This window comes from Ylistrum balloti, unplaced genomic scaffold (assembly GCF_031769215.1).
Source record: "Ylistrum balloti isolate Yb309-2 unplaced genomic scaffold, AGI_CSIRO_Ybal_v1 Utg370200, whole genome shotgun sequence".
In the NCBI taxonomy this organism is placed as follows: domain Eukaryota; kingdom Metazoa; phylum Mollusca; class Bivalvia; order Pectinida; family Pectinidae; genus Ylistrum; species Ylistrum balloti.
Window position 1 is genome coordinate 150554 of NW_026782175.1, and position 23020 is coordinate 173573.

The 23020-nt window shown below is 34.3% G+C and overlaps 1 protein-coding gene across 1 annotated transcript in view; it reads left to right on the forward strand.

The window, feature by feature from the left end:
* Positions 1-22632, forward strand: part of LOC132551476 (girdin-like) — a 64213-nt gene extending 41581 nt beyond the window's left edge. Inside the window, exons 15-26 of the mRNA XM_060215621.1 lie at positions 7361-7450; positions 8701-8814; positions 9144-9243; positions 9637-10407; positions 10528-10673; positions 12917-13003; positions 13222-13279; positions 13706-13820; positions 15190-15324; positions 16974-17063; positions 20523-20647; positions 20934-22632. Of these exons, the coding sequence (XP_060071604.1) occupies positions 7361-7450; positions 8701-8814; positions 9144-9243; positions 9637-10407; positions 10528-10673; positions 12917-13003; positions 13222-13279; positions 13706-13820; positions 15190-15324; positions 16974-17063; positions 20523-20647; positions 20934-22433 (3331 nt within the window). The 3' untranslated portion in view covers positions 22434-22632. The remainder of the gene's footprint in view (positions 1-7360; positions 7451-8700; positions 8815-9143; positions 9244-9636; positions 10408-10527; positions 10674-12916; positions 13004-13221; positions 13280-13705; positions 13821-15189; positions 15325-16973; positions 17064-20522; positions 20648-20933) is intronic.
* The last annotated feature ends 388 nt before the right edge of the window (positions 22633-23020 follow it).

The following is a 23020-nucleotide window of genomic DNA, read 5'->3' on the forward strand; positions in this document are numbered from 1 at the left end:
TTGAATATATTATTGATACTTGAGTTATGTTCTCTAAGTAAATAAAAATCTATAGGTAATAATATCTATAATTGATAATCTTAATACTTGTTTACTGTAGAGATAAGTAAATAAGAAGCATGGAAGAGAATATCAATACTGGGTGATCCTTCACAGCTTCTGGGTTAATGTCTGTTTGTTTAAAGTTTGTACAAAAACTGTAGGATAAAGATAGAAAATTTGGTAGTGTTACCGAAGACAGTTACCAGAGACAGTTTAATATGTGTATCTTTTATCAAGGCTTACAGTAAACTTGAAATATTCAATATTTTTATGTTGAAAAAATGATCCATCAGATATATTAAGATTACTCTAAAACAGAATAAATCCTCAAAATGATTACTCTTAAACAGAATAAGTCCTCAAAAAGATTACTCTAAAAGATAATACTCATTGAAACAGAATAAGTCCTCAAAAAGATTACTCTGAAACAGAATAAGTCCTCAAAAAGATTACTCTAAAACAGAATAAGTCCTCAAAAATATTACTCTAAAACAGAATAAGTTCTCAAAAAGATTACTCTAAAACAGAATAAGTCCTCAAAAAGATTACTCTAAAACAGAATAAGTCCTCAAAAAGATTACTCTAAAACAGAATAAGTCCTCAAAAAGATTACTCTAAAACAGAATAAGTCCTCAAAAAGATTACTCTGAAACAGAATAAGTCCTCAAAAAGATTACTCTGAAACAGAATAAGTCCTCAAAAAGATTACGCTAAAACAGAATAAGTCCTCAAAAAGATTACTCTAAAACAGAATAAGTTCTCAAAAAGATTACTTTGAAACAGAATAAGTCCTCAAAAAGATTACTCTAAAACAGAATAAGTCCTCAAAAAGATTACTCTAAAACAGAATAAGTTCTCAAAAAGATTACTTTGAAACAGAATAAGTCATCAAAAAGATTACTCTAAAACAGAATAAGTCCTCAAAAAGATTACTCTAAAACAGAATAAGTCCTCGAAACAGAATAAGTCCTCAAAAAGATTACTCTAAAACAGAATAAGTCCTCAAAAAGATTACTCTAAAACAGAATAAGTCCTCAAAAAGATTACTCTAAAACAGAATAAGTTCTCAAAAAGATTACTTTGAAACAGAATAAGTCATCAAAAAGATTACTCTAAAACAGAATAAGTCCTCAAAAAGATTACTCTAAAACAGAATAAGTCCTCGAAACAGAATAAGTCCTCAAAAAGATTACTCTAAAACAGAATAAGTCCTCGAAACAGAATAAGTCCTCAAAAAGATTACTCTAAAACAGAATAAGTCCTCAAAAATATTACTCTGAAACAGAATAGGTCCTCAAAAAGATTACTCTAAAACAGAATAAGTTCTCAAAAAGATTACTTTGAAACAGAATAAGTCATCAAAAAGATTACTCTAAAACAGAATAAGTCCTCAAAAAGATTACTCTAAAACAGAATAAGTCCTTGAAACAGAATAAGTCCTCAAAAATATTACTCTGAAACAGAATAAGTCCTCAAAAAGATTACTCTAAAACAGAATAAGTCCTTGAAACAGAATAAGTCCTCAAAAATATTACTCTGAAACAGAATAAGTCCTCAAAAAGATTACTCTAAAACAGAATAAGTCCTCAAAAAGATTACTCTAAAACAGAATAAGTCCTCAAAAAGATTACTCTAAAACAGAATAAGTCCTCAAAAAGATTACTCTAAAACAGAATAAGTCCTCAAAAAGATTACTCTAAAACAGAATAAGTCCTCGAAACAGAATAAGTCCTCAAAAAGATTACTCTAAAACAGAATAAGTCCTTGAAACAGAATAAGTCCTCAAAAATATTACTCTGAAACAGAATAAGTCCTCAAAAAGATTACTCTAAAACAGAATAAGTCCTCAAAAAGATTACTCTAAAACAGAATAAGTCCTCAAAAAGATTACTCTAAAACATAATAAGTCCTCGAAACAGAATAAGTCCTCAAAAAGATTACTCTAAAACAGAATAAGTCCTTGAAACAGAATAAGTCCTCAAAAATATTACTCTGAAACAGAATAAGTCCTCAAAAAGATTACTCTAAAACAGAATAAGTCCTCAAAAAGATTACTCTAAAACAGAATAAGTCCTCAAAAAGATTACTCTAAAACAGAATAAGTCCTCAAAAATATTACTCTGAAACAGAATAAGTCCTCAAAAAGATTACTCTAAAACAGAATAAGTTCTCAAAAAGATTACTTTGAAACAGAATAAGTCCTCAAAAAGATTACTCTAAAACAGAATAAGTCCTCAAAAAGATTACTCTAAAACAGAATAAGTTCTCAAAAAGATTACTTTGAAACAGAATAAGTCATCAAAAAGATTACTTTAAAACAGAATAAGTCCTCAAAAAGATTACTCTAAAACAGAATAAGTCCTCGAAACAGAATAAGTCCTCAAAAAGATTACTCTAAAACAGAATAAGTCCTCAAAAAGATTACTCTAAAACAGAATAAGTCCTCAAAAAGATTACTCTAAAACAGAATAAGTTCTCAAAAAGATTACTTTGAAACAGAATAAGTCATCAAAAAGATTACTCTAAAACAGAATAAGTCCTCAAAAAGATTACTCTAAAACAGAATAAGTCCTCGAAACAGAATAAGTCCTCAAAAAGATTACTCTAAAACAGAATAAGTCCTCGAAACAGAATAAGTCCTCAAAAAGATTACTCTAAAACAGAATAAGTCCTCAAAAATATTACTCTGAAACAGAATAAGTCCTCAAAAAGATTACTCTAAAACAGAATAAGTTCTCAAAAAGATTACTTTGAAACAGAATAAGTCATCAAAAAGATTACTCTAAAACAGAATAAGTCCTCAAAAAGATTACTCTAAAACAGAATAAGTCCTTGAAACAGAATAAGTCCTCAAAAATATTACTCTGAAACAGAATAAGTCCTCAAAAAGATTACTCTAAAACAGAATAAGTCCTTGAAACAGAATAAGTCCTCAAAAATATTACTCTGAAACAGAATAAGTCCTCAAAAAGATTACTCTAAAACAGAATAAGTCCTCAAAAAGATTACTCTAAAACAGAATAAGTCCTCAAAAAGATTACTCTAAAACAGAATAAGTCCTCAAAAAGATTACTCTAAAACAGAATAAGTCCTCAAAAAGATTACTCTAAAACAGAATAAGTCCTCGAAACAGAATAAGTCCTCAAAAAGATTACTCTAAAACAGAATAAGTCCTCGAAACAGAATAAGTCCTCAAAAAGATTACTCTAAAACAGAATAAGTCCTTGAAACAGAATAAGTCCTCAAAAATATTACTCTGAAACAGAATAAGTCCTCAAAAAGATTACTCTAAAACAGAATAAGTCCTCAAAAAGATTACTCTAAAACAGAATAAGTCCTCAAAAAGATTACTCTAAAACAGAATAAGTCCTCGAAACAGAATAAGTCCTCAAAAAGATTACTCTAAAACAGAATAAGTCCTTGAAACAGAATAAGTCCTCAAAAAGATTACTCTAAAACAGAATAAGTCCTCAAAAAGATTACTCTAAAACAGAATAAGTCCTCAAAAAGATTACTCTAAAACAGAATAAGTCCTCAAAAATATTACTCTGAAACAGAATAAGTTCTCAAAAAGATTACTCTAAAACAGAATAAGTCCTCAAAAAGATTACGCTAAAACAGAATAAGTCATCAAAAAGATTACTCTAAAACAGAATAAGTCCTCAAAAAGATTACTCTAAAACAGAATAAGTCCTTGAAACAGAATAAGTCCTCAAAAATATTACTCTGAAACAGAATAAGTCCTCAAAAAGATTACTCTAAAACAGAATAAGTCCTTGAAACAGAATAAGTCCTCAAAAATATTACTCTGAAACAGAATAAGTCCTCAAAAAGATTACTCTAAAACAGAATAAGTTCTCAAAAAGATTACTTTGAAACAGAATAAGTCATCAAAAAGATTACTCTAAAACAGAATAAGTCCTCAAAAAGATTACTCTAAAACAGAATAAGTCCTCGAAACAGAATAAGTCCTCAAAAAGATTACTCTAAAACAGAATAAGTCCTCGAAACAGAATAAGTCCTCAAAAAGATTACTCTAAAACAGAATAAGTCCTTGAAACAGAATAAGTCCTCAAAAATATTACTCTGAAACAGAATAAGTCCTCAAAAAGATTACTCTAAAACAGAATAAGTTCTCAAAAAGATTACTCTAAAACAGAATAAGTCCTCAAAAAGATTACTCTAAAACAGAATAAGTCCTCAAAAAGATTACTCTAAAACAGAATAAGTCCTCAAAAAGATTACTCTAAAACAGAATAAGTCCTCAAAAAGATTACTCTAAAACAGAATAAGTCCTCAAAAAGATTACTCTAAAACAGAATAAGTCCTCAAAAAGATTACTCTAAAACAGAATAAGTCCTCGAAACAGAATAAGTCCTCAAAAAGATTACTCTAAAACAGAATAAGTCCTCGAAACAGAATAAGTCCTCAAAAAGATTACTCTAAAACAGAATAAGTCCTTGAAACAGAATAAGTCCTCAAAAATATTACTCTGAAACAGAATAAGTCCTCAAAAAGATTACTCTAAAACAGAATAAGTCCTCAAAAAGATTACTCTAAAACAGAATAAGTCCTCAAAAAGATTACTCTAAAACAGAATAAGTCCTCAAAAATATTACTCTAAAACAGAATAAGTCCTCAAAAAGATTACGCTAAAACAGAATAAGTCCTCAAAAAGATTACTCTAAAACAAAATAAGTCCTCAAAAAGATTACTCTAAAACAGAATAACTCCTCGATAAGATTACTCTAAAACAGAATAAGTCCTTGAAAATGATACCACGACATAGTAATGACGTATCATTAGGAACTGGCTAATCTATTTTCATTAATATATCACCACTAGATGATATTACATTCTAAAAAAAAATTTAAAAATATAATAGTACCTTTTCACCATTCTTTGCCGTATAACATTTGATTTAAGAATAAAATTACAACATTGTATTTACCACTAAATGGAGATTTTTTTATTCTGCATTCTCCAATGTTCACTTACAAAATTTCAAACTGCAAACATGATTATAAAATAAGTCTCTTACCAAGTTAAATTTACCTGCCAATGTAGATTTTCTCTATGATGTTATAAAAACTATGATTGACTTAAGTTAGAACCCGTAAGATTTAAAAGGTATCACATTGAGATCTTAACAGATGTGGCTTTCATTGATCACAAATACGGGATAATCCTCCGGATGTTGTGTAAAATAACTTCATAGTTTACATTATTGATATTTGATTGATTTTTTGGCCTCTTTTGTACGAGGTTTATACGAGTGTAAATATTAGGCCACGGGCCTACTCTTGACCCTGCCTGAGCCGCACCTTTACATGTAGGGCCCTCCGACCTGTCCTCAGGGTACTGTGAATTGGTTTGACGGTGCTATATATGGTGGTGTAACAATATTGTGTTAGTACTGTATTCTTTGGAGGGCGGCTGAATGCACCAGGTCACACTCCATTCATTCTCCAACTTCTCACAAGCTTATGAATGACGTTGGTTAAATTTGCCACATGTTCTTGACATATAAAAGGATACTGAAGGAAATCAATGCTGTATATTGACTGGTGATATGTGTCGTGGTGTATCCGAGTACATTATACAAATGAGGCTGAAGTACTTACACAAGGTTTTTTTGTGATGTCTTGACAATGGACTAGACAAGGACTAATATCTAGCCTTGGGTATATCCATTAAGTATTAATCAAGTTCAATTATGAGGATTTGGTACAAGGACATTGTGCAGCCCAGAGTGTTGGGATTCCTAAACAGGACTGTAGTTAAGGATGTTGTATGGTCAGGAATATCCTAAATAGGACTGTAGTTAAGGATGTTTTATGGTCAGAAATATCCTAAGTAGGACTGTAGTTAAAGATGTTTTATGGTCAGGAATATTCTAAAAAGGACTGTAGTTAAGGATGTTGTATGGTCAGGAATATCCTAAATAGGACTGTAGTTAAGGATGTTTTATGGTCAGAAATATCCTAAATAGGACTTGAACTGCTAGGATACCATTGTGAGGACACAGTGCTACTCAGAATACACAGATTTCCTATGTAGGACAAGTGAGGGTGTCACAGTAGTAAGGACACAGTGTTATCAGAATACACAGATATCCTATGTAGGACAAGTGAGGATGTCACAGCAGTAGGGACCTAGGAAGAGAGCAGTCCCAGGCTGCAGGGATTTTTGACAGAGGACAAGATACAAAGATATTAATCCAGCCCAAAGTTCATAGAATCTTATACACAGGACTAGATTAAATGTTATTGGATAAAGTGTGACTACAACAACAGGGTTGTCCCATCAAAGAGCTTGACACTTTTTAGCTACAGGAAGATTGTACTGAGAATAGATAGGGTGACATAAGGACATGGCCTTGACTTCGGGGATTCCTTAAACAAGAGATAGGCAATACAGGAAGTGTGTGTTTACATATGGCTTTGTGTCCTTATTGGAACTAAAAGCTTTCTTAAGTATGGTGGACATACAGGAATACCGCTTCTCTCCTGTGTCCCTCAAGGAGGGAGGCCCTGCCCCGTGGGAGGATGAGGATGAGGTGACAGAGGACCATGGGATGGAGGAAGGGTACAGTGAGGAGGAAGTGGTTGGGGAGGATTTTATGGAGGAGGGATTTTCCCTGGTAACAGAAAATGAAGTTGCCCCTGTTCATGTTGGAATGTTGGAGGAAGAAATGAATTTTCAGAATTTAAAGGAACAAGTGATTGTGTGAGTGAGATAGACTGTAGATTGTTTTTGTAAGGTTTACTTGTTCCCAAATAATTAACATATAAACAACTAGTGTGTTTTACAGATTTACATATATATGCCTTTTAGTATGTAAAATTACCAGCAGATGTTAGGAGATGTCCTCCTAACTCCAACAGACTTTTCCCATGAGTAACACTTGTGTGTGTAAATATCACTTGGTCGGAACAATTCTGATATATATTGACTTTTGTACATATCACATCGAGAACTCTCAATACTTTTTCTTGAATGAAAAGAATAAATTAAAAACAGTGAATGGCATAAAATAATGTTTAGGAATTTTTCATTTATTTTTTTGTGAGCTAGATCCTTTGACTTTCAGAAATACTGACATTTAACCGTCTGTACAGGTGTCGGTGATGACTTGAATCCACCCTAAACACCATCAGAGTTTAATTACAAGGTACACTACTATAGTATATAGACAGAATGTTTCATCCATTGTTACTAAAAATATACGGAACAAACAGGGGGTGTTACCAAATCTACATGGTACATAAAGTGGGCGTGACACCGATTGTTGTAATGATTCTGTTTTCTTTGACAGTCGATACAAAGCTCTAGAAAACATGATGGAAGACGCTCTGAAGAAAAGCATGGAGATCAAAGAAGAAAAGATACATGCCTTGGAGAGCAGGTTTAACATATACTGACAAATATCCTTGGGTCCTACAATTTTGTAGATTGTTAGCTGAAACTTTAAACAGATCACTACTAAATATTTAGAAAAAATAACAAAATTTGTGAAAATTTCCGCATACTTCTGATACTTGTTTGAGTGGAAACATTTTTATTTTTATTTATTAAACAGTGTTTAAGCAGTTTTATTTAATCGTTATTGATAAGAGATTTAGATAAATCACTATTAGGTTCTTGAACAACTATACTCCATCCTTTAAATTTAAAGCTAAAACAAGATTGTTATGAAAAGGATTTCAATTTTTGGTATATCTTAGACTTCTAAACAAAAGAATTATTTTCATGTTTAGATGTGTCCCTTTAACTATTTTCTGCTTGTAATTATTTTTGAAAATTTGCATTATACATTGATATTCAAATTAAGAAAAGCTTCATCATAATTGCCTTCATGTTAACGGAGAATTTAATATTCCCACACAAGGAAACAAAAGCTGTACTCATACATAAAATATAGCCTAGATCTAGCTTAATGATCCACAGCTCATTCAATGTTATCACCTTGTCATTGTATGTATAAGGAAGTAGGTATGCTGTTTAATAATATTAGGTTTATTTCCTCACAAAATATTGGATTGTGTCAGAAATTGATTAAACCAGGTATTATAGGGAAGGAACACATTCCCTCAGAAATAATATATAAAATCAACAATATTTTGTTTACTTTTGCTCTTTATAACACATTCATTTAATCTCTTACATGATGACACTTAGCATCATTCATAGATCTATGAACAGCGTGCGCTGCTAGTAACATCTAATGTGAACAGTAGTACTATGATACTTTTTTTTTTCTTGTGAAAACTTAAAACCTTATTCTATGTAAAAGTACTAAATTTCGTGCAATCATATTTTAGCACATTAACATATTTTGGCAAATTAGTACATTAATAAAGTCACATATCCCCAGTAATTACTATATAAGCATCATTTAGGAACTGCAATTAGTGTAATATTTTAGCGCAATGCTTTCAGCCCAAAAAGTGCTTAAATAAGATAACCACTGGAATATGTACATTTACAGTATGTTTTGTACAATTAGGATGTATTTTGTTTCTGCCCCAGATATAGAGATCTTGTACTACCTAAGTAGGTATACAAGGTTACCTACCAGTAGTTATACTTATATAGTTATAGTGAAAAAAAGAAATGCAAATTAATAGAATAAATAATGTTATTTTCAAATTATAGATTGGAAGAGTCAAAGAAGCGTAACATTCGTCTCCAAGATGAGCTGCGTCAGCTGAAACAGGAATGTGAGTCTCTGAAACAGAGATACGAGGAGGAGACGCATGGCCGAGACAGGTCAGTGTAATGTTTGTCAGGTTCACTCTTTGGAATGGATTTCTGTGCCTTCTCTGCAAAACAAAAAGTAGAAAAGGAAATTGCATTTCCTTAATTTAAAAAACAAAACACAGTTATAATATTAAAGAATGGAAATTTCCAAACCATTGGCAATGTAATAACAGCAGATAATTACTTACAATTGAAGATGGCCGATCTTTTAATCATTATCCAAGAATGTGTTGTTGATATTTAAATGTGTGTCTGCGATCGCGGATATTCATGATTGTCTTTAATCGTTATTTTACAATACCGGTATTTAAAACTTCATTAAATATGGATGTTTCCAGACATGATAGTGGTGTGCGTGGAAGTCAATTTGGTCGGACCAATAATCCTTCCAAGGAAATGTTTGAAGTTAAGGACCATCTTATCAAGGTGGAAAGACAGGTATGTTTCAAGTTAAACTGTGACTGTGATGTGACAACTCCAGCCCATATATACCCCAACTCCCTTGCTAACTGAGATTGTGATGTGACAACTCCATCCCATATATACCCCACCCCCTTGCTAACTTTGGATGTGATGTGACAACTCCATCCCATATATATCCCACCCCTACCCCCTTGCTAACTTTGGATGTGATGTGAAAACTCTATCCCATATCTTCCTTCCACCATTCAAATTTATTTGCTTGTAATATATTGTGTTTTACAAGTTGTTAAGATTTGCTTTTCAATTTTTAATGTATATTTGACAGGAAATTTGATTAAAATGTTACATTCTAAAATTGAAAACTGAATAAATTTTCAAATGATGTAAATGTGAATTTTTTCTCTGCAGAATGCCACCTTTATGGCAGAAAACAAGAACCTAAAATCGCAGACCAACTCGCTAAATCTTCAAATCCAGAAGTTGGAGAGCCAGAACTCCAAACTTCAGAATCAGTCAGCATCATTCCAGGATCAGTTCTCATCATTACAATCCCACAATGCCAAACTTCAGGTGGAGAACTCAACGTTGAAATCAGAGTGTTCCACATTACGTTCACAGATGTCAACTCTTCAGTCACATCTATCACAGCTGGAGGGCGAGCACAAGCACCTGCTGGAGAACCAGGAGGAGCTGCAGACTTCACATGAACAGCTGGTTCAGGACCACGAACAACTACAACAGTATCATGAACAGCTTGCATCAGATTATGAGGGACTCATCTCTGAACATGGCTCGCTTAAATCTGTGCATAAGTCTATGAAAGGAGAAAATAAAGACTTAAAAGATAGACTTGACGCATTCCTTCAGGGTCGCGAGGACATGTCACGGGTTCAGGATCGAGCTCAGCGTGAAAAGGATGCCTTGCGATCAGAGCTACAAACTCTGGGCGGAGTTCAGATGGAGTACGAACATCTACGTGAGGAACATAATAAGCTGCTGAATAAACATGAACAATTGTGTAAGGACTATAGCGAAGTTGCTGGTGATAACAAACATCTCAAGTCAGAAAATAATACATTCCTTACCAAAAATGCCGAACTCAAAACACAATGTGATGAATATAAAGAACAGTTACATTCCATGGAAATCGACATTAACAGTCTCGCTCATAAATATGATGTAAGTAGACCAATGTTAAATTATTTTGTAGAGCATCTTTATTTTGGAATCTAATCTATGTAAAATTATACTTGTGTAGATCTTTTTAGCAATGACACAACTAACCTTTTGTGTTGTCAGACTCTGTACCAGATGAACCAAAAGATGGAAGAAGACAATAAAAACTTACTGATGCAGATCCAGTCTCTCCTCAACTCTAACCAAGAACTGTTGTCACAGATCCTCAACAGTAAGGAGCACTTTGCTGAGGAGGAAAAGTCTTACCTGTACGTACTTATCTTAGTCATACTCTGGAGATACTTTAACTGATCTCCGTTACAACCTAGAGATATATCCTGACAGTCCTTCAGTACAATAAGATCACACAACAAATATATTGTCTCCTTTATCTAATCAAAGGAAACTCTTCAAGAATTCTCTGGTAGTCAACTCGTACAATCATACAGTGGAATACTGTTAAAAGTCAGATGTATGTTACGAGTACTGACAGCAGATAACTGTTAGTCAACTCGTACAATCATACAGTGGAATACTGTTAAAAGTCAGATGTATGTTAGTACTGACAGCAGATAACTGTTAGTCAACTCGTACAATCATACAGTGGAATACTGTTAAAAGTCAGATGTATGTTACGAGTACTGACAGCAGATAACTGTTAGTCAACTCGTACAATCATACAGTGGAATACTGTTAAAAGTCAGATGTATGTTACGAGTACTGACAGCTGATAACTGTTAGTCAACTCGTACAATCATACAGTGGAATACTGTTAAAAGTCAGATGTATGTTACGAGTACTGACAGCTGATAACTGTTAGTCAACTCGTACAATCATACAGTGGAATACTGTTAAAAGTCAGATGTATGTTACGAGTACTGACAGCTGATAACTGTTAGTCAACTCGTACAATCATACAGTGGAATACTGTTAAAAGTCAGATGTATGTTACGAGTACTGACAGCAGATAACTGTTAGTCAACTCGTACAATCATACAGTGGAATACTGTTAAAAGTCAGATGTATGTTACGAGTACTGACAGCTGATAACTGTTAGTCAACTCGTACAATCATACAGTGGAATACTGTTAAAAGTCAGATGTATGTTACGAGTACTGACAGCAGATAACTGTTAGTCAACTCGTACAATCATACAGTGGAATACTGTTAAAAGTCAGATGTATGTTACGAGTACTGACAGCAGATAACTGTTAGTCAACTCGTACAATCATACAGTGGAATACTGTTAAAAGTCAGATGTATGTTACGAGTACTGACAGCAGATAACTGTTAGTCAACTCGTACAATCATACAGTGGAATACTGTTAAAAGTCAGATGTATGTTACGAGTACTGACAGCTGATAACTGTTAGTCAACTCGTACAATCATACAGTGGAATACTGTTAAAAGTCAGATGTATGTTACGAGTACTGACAGCTGATAACCGTTAGTCAACTCGTACAATCATACAGTGGAATACTGTTAAAAGTCAGATGTATGTTACGAGTACTGACAGCAGATAACTGTTAGTCAACTCGTACAATCATACAGTGGAATACTGTTAAAAGTCAGATGTATGTTACGAGTACTGACAGCTGATAACCGTTAGTCAACTCGTACAATCATACAGTGGAATACTGTTAAAAGTCAGATGTATGTTACGAGTACTGACAGCAGATAACTGTTAGTCAACTCGTACAATCATACAGTGGAATACTGTTAAAAGTCAGATGTATGTTACGAGTACTGACAGCAGATAACTGTTAGTCAACTCGTACAATCATACAGTGGAATACTGTTAAAAGTCAGATGTATGTTACGAGTACTGACAGCTGATAACTGTTAGTCAACTCGTACAATCATACAGTGGAATACTGTTAAAAGTCAGATGTATGTTACGAGTACTGACAGCTGATAACTGTTAGTCAACTCGTACAATCATACAGTGGAATACTGTTAAAAGTCAGATGTATGTTACGAGTACTGACAGCAGATAACTGTTAGTCAACTCGTACAATCATACAGTGGAATACTGTTAAAAGTCAGATGTATGTTACGAGTACTGACAGCTGATAACTGTTAGTCAACTTGTACAATCATACAGTGGAATACTGTTAAAAGTCAGATGTATGTTACGAGTACTGACAGCAGATAACTGTTAGTCAACTCGTACAATCATACAGTGGAATACTGTTAAAAGTCAGATGTATGTTACGAGTACTGACAGCAGATAACTGCTAGTCAACTCGTACAATCATACAGTGGAATACTGTTAAAAGTCAGATGTATGTTACGAGTACTGACAGCTGATAACTGTTAGTCAACTCGTACAATCATACAGTGGAATACTGTTAAAAGTCAGATGTATGTTATGAGTACTGACAGCTGATAACCGTTAGTCAACTCGTACAATCATACAGTGGAATACTGTTAAAAGTCAGATGTATGTTACGAGTACAAAGAGGTCAATTTAGTATCTGATCCTTGTCATAGTTTAATTTCCTGTTACAGAGAGAAGATGTCTGACTTGAGACGACAGAAGGAAAGACTAGAAGAGAAGATCATGGATCACTACAGACGACAAGAAGTCTCGAAGAAGTATGGACACATTATGTTTACATCTATTGATGTCTATCTCTGTTCTAAATATGTTTATGACAAGAAGTATGTATCAGATAGTTTTACTTTCACATCAACAATTTGACAAATATCTGGAGTTTTTTAGAATACCACAAAATTTCAATAAGACATTTAATTTTACAGTATCACAAGTCAAAAATTGGTCTATCATTGAATTGCTACAACTGTGATTTCAGAAACCGTGGTCTGGGAGCAAGAATAGCCAGAAGAGCAGCTAAGATATTTGTATCAAGGGTAAGTACCCACCAAAATGTGTTGACATTAAAACTTTAATGAAAATTTTAATTGTTAATTTGTTTTACAGATGTTATTGTAAAAGTTTTAATTTTCTTGTTTTGGTAAAATCTAGCAGACTGTCAGCTGTCAATAATTGTTCAAGATAATTAATGTCATCTCCCATGCAGTAACAATGACTTTTGACCTTCAACATGTGTTAACCTCAATTGCATTCTGGTTTATTCTAATCTTAAACATGTGTCCTTTGACATTTGATCTCTTGACATACCACCATCTATTGATGTATCTTTGACTTACGACCTTTAACCTTTAGCATGTTTTAATTGTTATTGTTACTGTTTAATGCTAACCTCTGACTTATGACCTTTGATCTTTGTCCTGATATGGTCGACTAATGACCTTTGATTTTTGTTGTTTCCCCAGAACCGGGAGCGAAGTAAGAGCAGAAACAATCTGACAAACATCGACAACAGTCAGGACAATACGTCGCAAGGCTCGGGTGATATCACAGCTGACCATAACGATTCAAGGAAGTCGGGTGAGCATTATGGGATAGGGTTTAATGGGGCATGAGGTATTTCCATTGAAAGTAGAGTCGGGATTGGTTCTCTGGTGACAGGTGGCCATGTTGCTATGAGTTACAATTTCTTATCACCTGATTCTATCACAGTAACACCAGATTTATTTGCATTTGGATGGCACAACCTCGACCAGAACTGTTTACACCTGTGTGTTTCTGATGAAGGCTGTAAAGCTGTAATCTTAAAATGGCCTAGGGAGCTAGCATTTATAAATCAATTTGGATATCCTTGATGACTACCTGTCTATTCTGATACCCTGTAGGTCAACAGTGAAACTATGATGACATTTTTAGAGCTAGATTCATTGAAGTCTGTATTATCTGACACCATTTGATATATGAGACCTGTCTATTCTGAAATTTGAAACATGAGAGCTGGATTCAACAAAAAGTCTTTATAACAACTTAAGTTTGATGTTAAAGGTTGTCAGAATAAACAGCACTTAAGTAGACAGGTTTTACTGTAAGTTTGATTCATTTTCATTACAAGTTTTTAATTGAACAATTTTTAAATCATGCACCAATCAAAATACACTTTTATTCCCTCACTGTGTACACCAGATATTGCCAGAACTCACCTTGGCATGATTCCTGTGTAAACTTGTTTGTTCCCATCATGATGACCCCTAAATGTTGTTACCTTACCTGTTTTGTCAAACCTTGTAACCTTGCCTTTGTTGTCTGGAAATGACCCCTGTATGACCTTACTGAGGTTGTAGTAGATATGACCGCTGTTTGACCTTACATGTTCAGTCACAGAAATTACCTTTTTAACCTTGCCTTTGGTGTCATGGAAATGACTTTGTAACCTTACCAATGTTGTTATTACCTCTGTTTGACCTTACTTGTGCTGTCATGGATATGACCTCTGTTTGACCTTGCCTATGTTTCACCAGAATGCTTTGTGATCCTACCTGTGTTGTCCTGGAAACTTTCCCCATCAAAGTTACTTCCTGCATGTAACCTTGAAACTTGCATGTTTTGTGATGTTGAAGCCCACAATCTAACTAAACACACCATCTTCTTGTGTCACAATGGAAATGATTGGATGCTGATCTGTCCTAACCATACTGTGTGCTGTTTGAGCACCATTACTAAATATCATGTGCTGTTGCTGTCCAAGTTGTTAATCACCATCTGACCAGTGGTCATTTAGGCATGTGCCCATTATTATCCTTTATAATCATTTCTGATATGTGGTACAGTATCATGTGATGTTTCCCAGCATGCAATTCAGCAATACTCTCTGGCATGTTGACCAAACTTCCTGTTCTATCTATATATAGAAAGGTCTTTGGTTTTGAGCATTTTGTTTTTGTACCATCAGAAAGGAAACACAATCGACGCGGTAGTGCAGAGAATCTATTGGAAACTTCGGCCCTGTCTAAACAGAGTCGTAGTCGCGCAAAATCTACCACAGCCCTCAACCTCGAGGCTGACAGTAGCGACCAAGCTGTCAGAGGTAAACACTCACAGTATAGCATGTGTCCCTCAGTTTGTATTGTAGATATCGTCTTTGGTTTTTAATTGTATTTTAGTTTTTTACGTGGTTTGTATATTTTGAGCTGTATATATGCATTTTACCAATATGACTGTGTTGTTCATCTGATTATTCTTTTCTCAGTTCTGCTTTTGTTCCAAAAATTTGTCTTGGTGTCTTTGTGGTGTTTATTTCAGTAAAATTTGTCCAAATACATTAATCAGTCAACTTTTCTTTCTATTTACAATTTGACTTAATCTCTGTTCTGTTAATTTGGTGGGGGCATATACATAAATCTCTTTCCTTACTCTGTGCCTGAGTTGATCATTATGTATGTGTTTGATGTATAGTGTCGTGGTGGTAGTTTGTTTTCCTTGTCCAGACTCTACATCATCAATTTGCTAATTCTCTATTCTGTGAAGCTTGTAATTGGTGTGGGTAGAAGACAGAACTGCTTTTTGTGATTTTTCTGTCATTTTGTGTTCTTTTTGTATATAGGGTTTGTAAAACCATATTGTTTTGTCACTTCATTGACAGAGATTATATGTTATGGATCAGCGTCCGTCGTCATACTTTTAATCTGTTTTAAGCGTTTATCTGCCAAGAAAAAAATAAAAACGTCTGATTAGGTTGGATTAGCTTATATCAGGTAAAAAAATGTAACACAATCTGTGAGCCAGGTTTAGATTGTCTGATGTGGCTGATGACAAGTAGCAATATCTATTTTCAATCAGTTTGTTCTCAAATATTGTTTTGGCCTTAAAACTATTAAGATTTTTCTGGTACTTAACAATCTTCTCATGAAACAGTTATTTATTCAAGTTTCTTCCCTTGGCCACTTACTTAACTGCAGTACAGATACAGGATGATAATATACCAGGAATAATATCTCAAATAAGTTTTGCCCTTAGCACTGCTTTTCAACTGGTACTAAAATAGAAGTCAGTGTTCACCGTAGGCTGTAACATAAAACCAAACTAGAATATATTTCCTACCATTTATATTTTCATTTGTTTAGCCCAATTCACATTGTATTTTAACATGTGTAAAGTTCACAAAGAAAGAGACGACACCCATTCTCTTTTCTATGTTGTTTTGTGAACATGTTTTTATGCGAGAAATCTAGATTTCAATCCAGCGCTCATATCCAGCCTTCTAGATACATATATTCTTGTCTCATTGAAATTTAGTCTATTTTTTGCCAAATGTTTTGAAGGTATACAATAATTATTAAAAAACGTCAACTAATTTCAAATTTGGCCGAAGTATAACAGTTTTCATTACTGTAAAGGAGGGTTTTTTTCTTACTGGTTTGAATTTCAGAGATTTACCAAAAGGTTGGAGCAAGATTTCTATTTCTTATAAGAGTTAAGACTAACATTAAAACATATATTGCAGAAATGAACTAATTTTAGTCTTTTCAGACTGAAAGTATTGAGCTAAAATTTGCTAATTTTCAGTTTCTGTTTATGTTTTATACTTGTATAACATAAAATTGCAGATGAGCAAATATTTGTGAAAATAGCAAAAATGGAACCACTCAAAAAATAACTCCTTCTACAGTAATAGAGAAAATTTGTCACATTTAAATCTCCACCAATCTCTCACCCTCTGTCCTGTTTGATATAAAGGGGCCAAATCCAGTGACAACCTTTTGGATTCTGTACGTAGTCATGGTGACAAGGCTTCAACCAGCTTATATAGTAGCACTACGTTGCCAGGTAAATGGTCTGCTGAGGAACGCCTGGGTTCCCATAGTGATGGTGGTGGAAGGACAGCATGCTGTCTCACAGCCTAGCTTTTTGTATCGTTTTAAATGCATGTTTTTATATATCCTTGTATTTGCTTTGCAACTGGGTTTTTTCAGAGTTGGAAATTTTCACTCCAATGTTCACATTTGTATTCTTTCAGTTTTCACCACATAATTTATTCAAATATGGTGTTGTTTATTTACATGTATAAGTACTTATTGTTTGTTTATCTAAGTATAAGTTTATCTTATAAATATTTCAGTGCTTTACAATTATATATCGTTTTCCTATATATTGTTTATTTGTCTTCATTACCTGTGTTATTAAATCCCTACCATTAGTACAGTGAACCAAAATACATAAAAAAAAACTCTCAACATTATGACCAGCCAGATGGTTATGGATTGAGTAGACGAACAGAATTTTCAACAAAAATTTCCATTCTGAAATTTTCCATTTTAGCCAAATGTTTTGTCTCTGCTTTGCTTTAGCTGACTGCCTAGTGTTGCTTTGTTTTAAACTTGCTTTTTTTGACTGCTATTCCGACCTTTCACCTTGCAACAGACAAGGTCTATAAATAGTTGTAGTATTGCAACATAATTGTAGTGTTGCTACATATACCTGTGTAGTCATAATATTGCTACATATAGTCATAATATCGCTACATATAGTCATAATGTGGCTGGATATAGTCATAATATCACTACATATAGTCATAATATCGCTACATATAGTCATAATATCGCTATATATAGTCATAATATCGCTACATATAGTCATAATATTGCTACATTTAGTCATAATGTGGCTGCATATAGTCATAATATCGCTACATATAGTCATAATGTGGCTGCATATAGTCATAATATCGCTACATGCAGTAATAATGCCAATGCATATAGTAGTGGTGTTGCCACATGTAGTAGTGTCACTACATACAGATATTACTGCTTATTGAGACAATATAACATGGCTGGCTTTTTTTGATAAGTAAGTAATATCTTACCTTAAAACATTCCCTTTTTCTGAAGTATGTAAAGAATATAGATAAGAATTCAATGACTCTGCAATTGTGTAAGGAAAGAAATAGAACAGAATTTTATGATCATGAATTTTTTTTTCTAAAAGGAAAAAACACAAAGTTAAATATGTACAAATGTTTGATGTTGTCTTACTAGTGATAAAAAAGCATTCAGTAATAAGTGTTCAGTAATTAGCCCACTTCATTGTTCTCAGGGTACATTATTCAGCTACAGAAACTGATCATTTAAGTCGTCTCTTAAAAAAGGAATCCTTTTCCAGAGTGACAATCTCCTAAAAAAAACCATATTATCTGTGTTAAATAAATTCATAACATTTTGAATGTCTGTTTAGCCAAGTCTTTCTGGGTTATCTCCCTTGGTGTATTACTGGTAAATTATACTACCTTATTTGCTTAGTGTTGTTTCACGGATATTCACGGCATCATATCGTATTGTATCCAGAACTTTTAGGAAATCATTACTTTGCATTTTGATTCAATGAATAGCATTTGAATTCCTGTTTGAAACATTTGGGAAGATATTTCCTCTTTTTTGTAGTGCAGAGTTATCTGCTCTTGTCAGCAAATTTTGATGGTTGTGTTATTTGTTAGTGATGTCATAGAAAATTTTCTCATGAAATTAATGATTTAACAATCATTACCTGCTTATAAGAGCAGATACAAAAAGATTCAATGGATTCTAGTTTGATGACATAGCTTTCTTATAAATTGTGTACATTATCATTTAAAATTGTGTACATCATCATTATAAGATGTGTACATCACCATTGTAAGTTGTGTACGTCCCTTTTTAAATTCATTGGTGATTTCTAGTTTCATTATTTGCCACCTTATTCATGTAGTTTTCATTTGTTAGATTTTTAACTTTCAAATTAAGTTTGACTTTGGAAAATTTTCCACGTTATGAATTCTAACTTACTTACCAAAGAAACCATAGCATACAGGACTTGAGTACAAGTGACCTTTAACTTATTTTACCTTGTTGATTACATCTTTTTTCCATAACTAATTCTAAAATTGACATCAATTGACAGTTGCATCTTTCCGATATTGACTGAATTTAGGATACAATGACCAGATATTAAGCAGAGCAAATAAACAGCCATTCTTTTAATGCAGGACAATTCAAGAGTTATTTGTAAAGAAAATCAATTTTTAATTTAAGTGTAGGTTTTACCTGTATCTTGCATGAAGCTCAACCATAAACACCAGTATATGTTGTTTTGTAAAATAAAAACCAATGCTACTTTCATTGTCCTGTTATAAGCCAAGACTTTGATACAGAGGTAATGTGCTGGCCCCCTTAAGTCCTGTAATAAGTAACAGGCCCACCCCTGACTTTGGTACAGGAATAATGTTCTTGCTAACCTGAGGTCCTGTAGTAAGCCCACCCCCAGGCTTTGATACAAAAGTAATGTGCTGGCTCCCTGGGGTCATGATATAAACCCACCCCCAGGCTTTGATACAGAAGTAATGTGCTGGTCTCCGGAGGTCCTGTAATAAGCCCACCCTATGATACAGTTACATAAATAGTGTATTATATGGAGTTTTTCACAGCTACAAAGATAACTTTTGTCTGTACCACAGTTTACCTTTCCTATACATTGTAAATACATGCACTCTGGGGAAGATGTTTTTGATTAGTAAAGAGGAATTTTAGCTATAAATGCCATTATAATTGGAAACTGGAATTTTCTTGTGATGTAAAAATGAGTTTGTTTTTAACTAATGCTTTGTAGATGTCATAACATGTACATTTTACATGTTTATTTACTAATTTAATGGCTGACACCAATAAAGCATGAAAACCAATATAGTTCACCAACAAATCAGTCAAATTGTATACCCACCTCATACTGCATTGCATGGAATTAAGTCTTTGTTTCTCAAACACTTTCATATCATAATAATTTGTTTTTCATTGTTTGTAAGCAAAATGCAGCTCTCTGATGGATCAATTTTTTTTGTTTTTTTTTTTTTGTTTTTTTTTTTTAAAGTAAAAATTAATCCTATTAAAGGTTAGATAATTACATTTCAGATGTAGTAATTTACTTTTTGATAATGAATACTATTGAAAAGTACGGAATATAAATGGTTTGTTAAAATCTGCTTAAATTACAGTTATTTTCCTAGAGAGAAAATGGACTGAATAATGTTAGCTTATTAATGCCTAGAAGATATGATATTGTTAGAATACTAAAGTTATACTCCTTTGATTTTAGATTCTGTTCAAACATCTCCTAAATGTTAACTCAAGCATTTTGTAATTATACAAGAGCCCACAATTCTTGATTTACAATCAGGACATGATATCCAAACTAGATAAGTAGACTTTTACCACAGAGACCTTTACACTTGCCTTCAATAAATATTTCTTCATTTTATAGGCCTCGGAAGACCAACAAGTTTCTCGGAGGATGACGACGGCGGGTTTCGTTCAAATGCTGCCGAGGGTGGCAATGACATGCTCACACTTGAGGAGTTCCTGGGGGAGGTGAATAAGGATAGCAAGGTAATAGAGATTTCTATGTGATGGATTAACGGATAAAAATCATCTGAAAATAGAACACTTCATATGTCTCTCAGTCATATCGTTACACGTTCAGAAGTTGCTGTCAGGCTCAAGATAACTTCAGCTTCCAACAATCAGCTTAAGATAGCTGATAAGGTTTTCTAACTCCTGAGTTTGTTGAAATTGTGATATGTTTTCTTCTGCCTGTACGTGAATACTGGGGTGTTAAATTAGTGTATAAACTTAAATACTTGTATACTGATTTGATTTTTCTGCCTTTTCACAGAGAAAGTCAATGGATTTCACCAAGAACAAGGATGATATTGAGTCCAAAAGTAGTGAGAATTCCGAGAGCAGTTTCAGGCAAAAACGCCAGGCACCACCACCGCCTGTGACCAACAACCGACCAATGCATTCAATCCCTGATGTGGCTGCAGTCTCGCATCCCGACCTTAACCTATCAAGGATGTCTCGCATTTCTACAGGTAGCAGTGGGAGTGGTCAGGAGAGTCGGCCTGAAAGTTACGGACAAGCCACTCCCCCGCACGTTAAGCTTCCGGAAACATCAACACCTGCACAATATAATAATGGAGGACCTCACAGCAATTCACTTGAAGAACTGGATAAGTTTTCTCCATTTCCACGGCAACAACAGCAACATGACTTCAGGAGGAACACAATGGGTTCAACACAATCTTCTGCAACAAGAACTCTCCAGTACTCAATGTTGTCATCTCCCGGCCAATCGGGCAACTCACCAGCTAATCGATCATCCAATCAAAACAGAGAGCTACCCCCTACCCCATCAGAGCCAGCCACAGACCGACTTGATAGACTTACGTCACTCAGTCAGTCCTCATCTTCTCATAATAACTCTATCATTTCTAATACCTCAAACTTCAGTGACATTTCCAAAAATAATAGTGTTTATTCTCCAAAGGACAGTTATAATTACCAGTCATCTCAACAACACATGGCAAACAAACCCCCTACCCCTCGAGGGTACCCAACCCAGCCCCCAGGGGCAAACAGGGCCTCTCCACATCCTCACCAGACTGGGGCAATCAGGAATCGACAGCCTCCAACAGATGGCCAGCCAAGTCCTCAGCAATATTCACATAATGGTCCTGTGAGACCAGTTCCCACCAGAGACACTATAAGACATGGACAAAGTCCAGGGTTGCGACCAAATACCTACCATGAACAAAACACATTCCAAAATAACAATACAGGTGCCTACTCCGGTGTAGGGGAGAATCGGACAAGGAATTCCATGGATTACTCTCAACAAAAATCTAGTGTTCAAAGTAACGGACCAATTGAAGGAAGTCAGGAGCATCATTATGCACGTGTGCAGAAAATAGAAAGACCTAAATCAGTTCCCCCAAACATTTTTAACCAGTTGCAAATGCAAGCTCAACAGCAGCAGGGCCAGAAACAGGACCAAGGACCTATATATTCACAGCCACAGAAAGTAGGTCGCACACCGCCTGTGCCACCTCCACGGAGAACTCGTGATGTGATTGCTCGTGTCAGTCTGGTTCGAGAACCAGGTCAGATGCCAACTGGACGCATGTCTGCTCAGCCTTTCCAAACATCAGGGGCCAACTCCTCAAATGGTCCTATGAATAAAACTTTGCCAGTAGGGGGCATGTCACGTTCTGTAAATCCTGGGGTGAAGTCCCCGCCCTCTAGTACATCAACTGCCCCACGACCAATGAAACCTGAGGAGAATGCCACTGAGCCTAACAAAAATGCACTATGGTACGAATATGGCTGTGTGTGAGACGCACACCACAGTCCTAAACATCTACCTCATCGTAGACGCTTTCTAACGTCTCATAATCTCCTCACAATGGCATAGCGTTACATTAATTAAGTCTCATATAGCTTTTTACATATTATTTATATTCACATTCTTTTTTTTTTTCTTTTTTTGTTACTTCTTTTGAAATGTTGTCCATGTCAAATGGATTCTGCACGTAATAACACACTAATGCTTAATATCTATTAAGGTAATAAATATTTATTCAAATGGAATCTCATTTTAAATGATGATGGATTTCTCGAATGGTTGAGGCGTTTTAAAGGAATTTTCTAAGAATTTCATTCCTGGACACAAAACTTTTCAGATTATCTCGGTCAAATACAATGAGATTTCATTCACCTAAATTTTTTGAAGCATGATTCCCTTCTCTCTGCTTTAAATCATTACCATGTATAACATCTATCTATTTATAATATGTTTTACTTAGGAACATTTCAGACTTGTCGTTTCAATAAAAATTAACCAATGCTGTAAAAGGTTAGATCTGTTTTGTCTGAAGAATCTCACAAATGGCCAGTTTCTGTAAAACTCTGGTCAGAATTTAC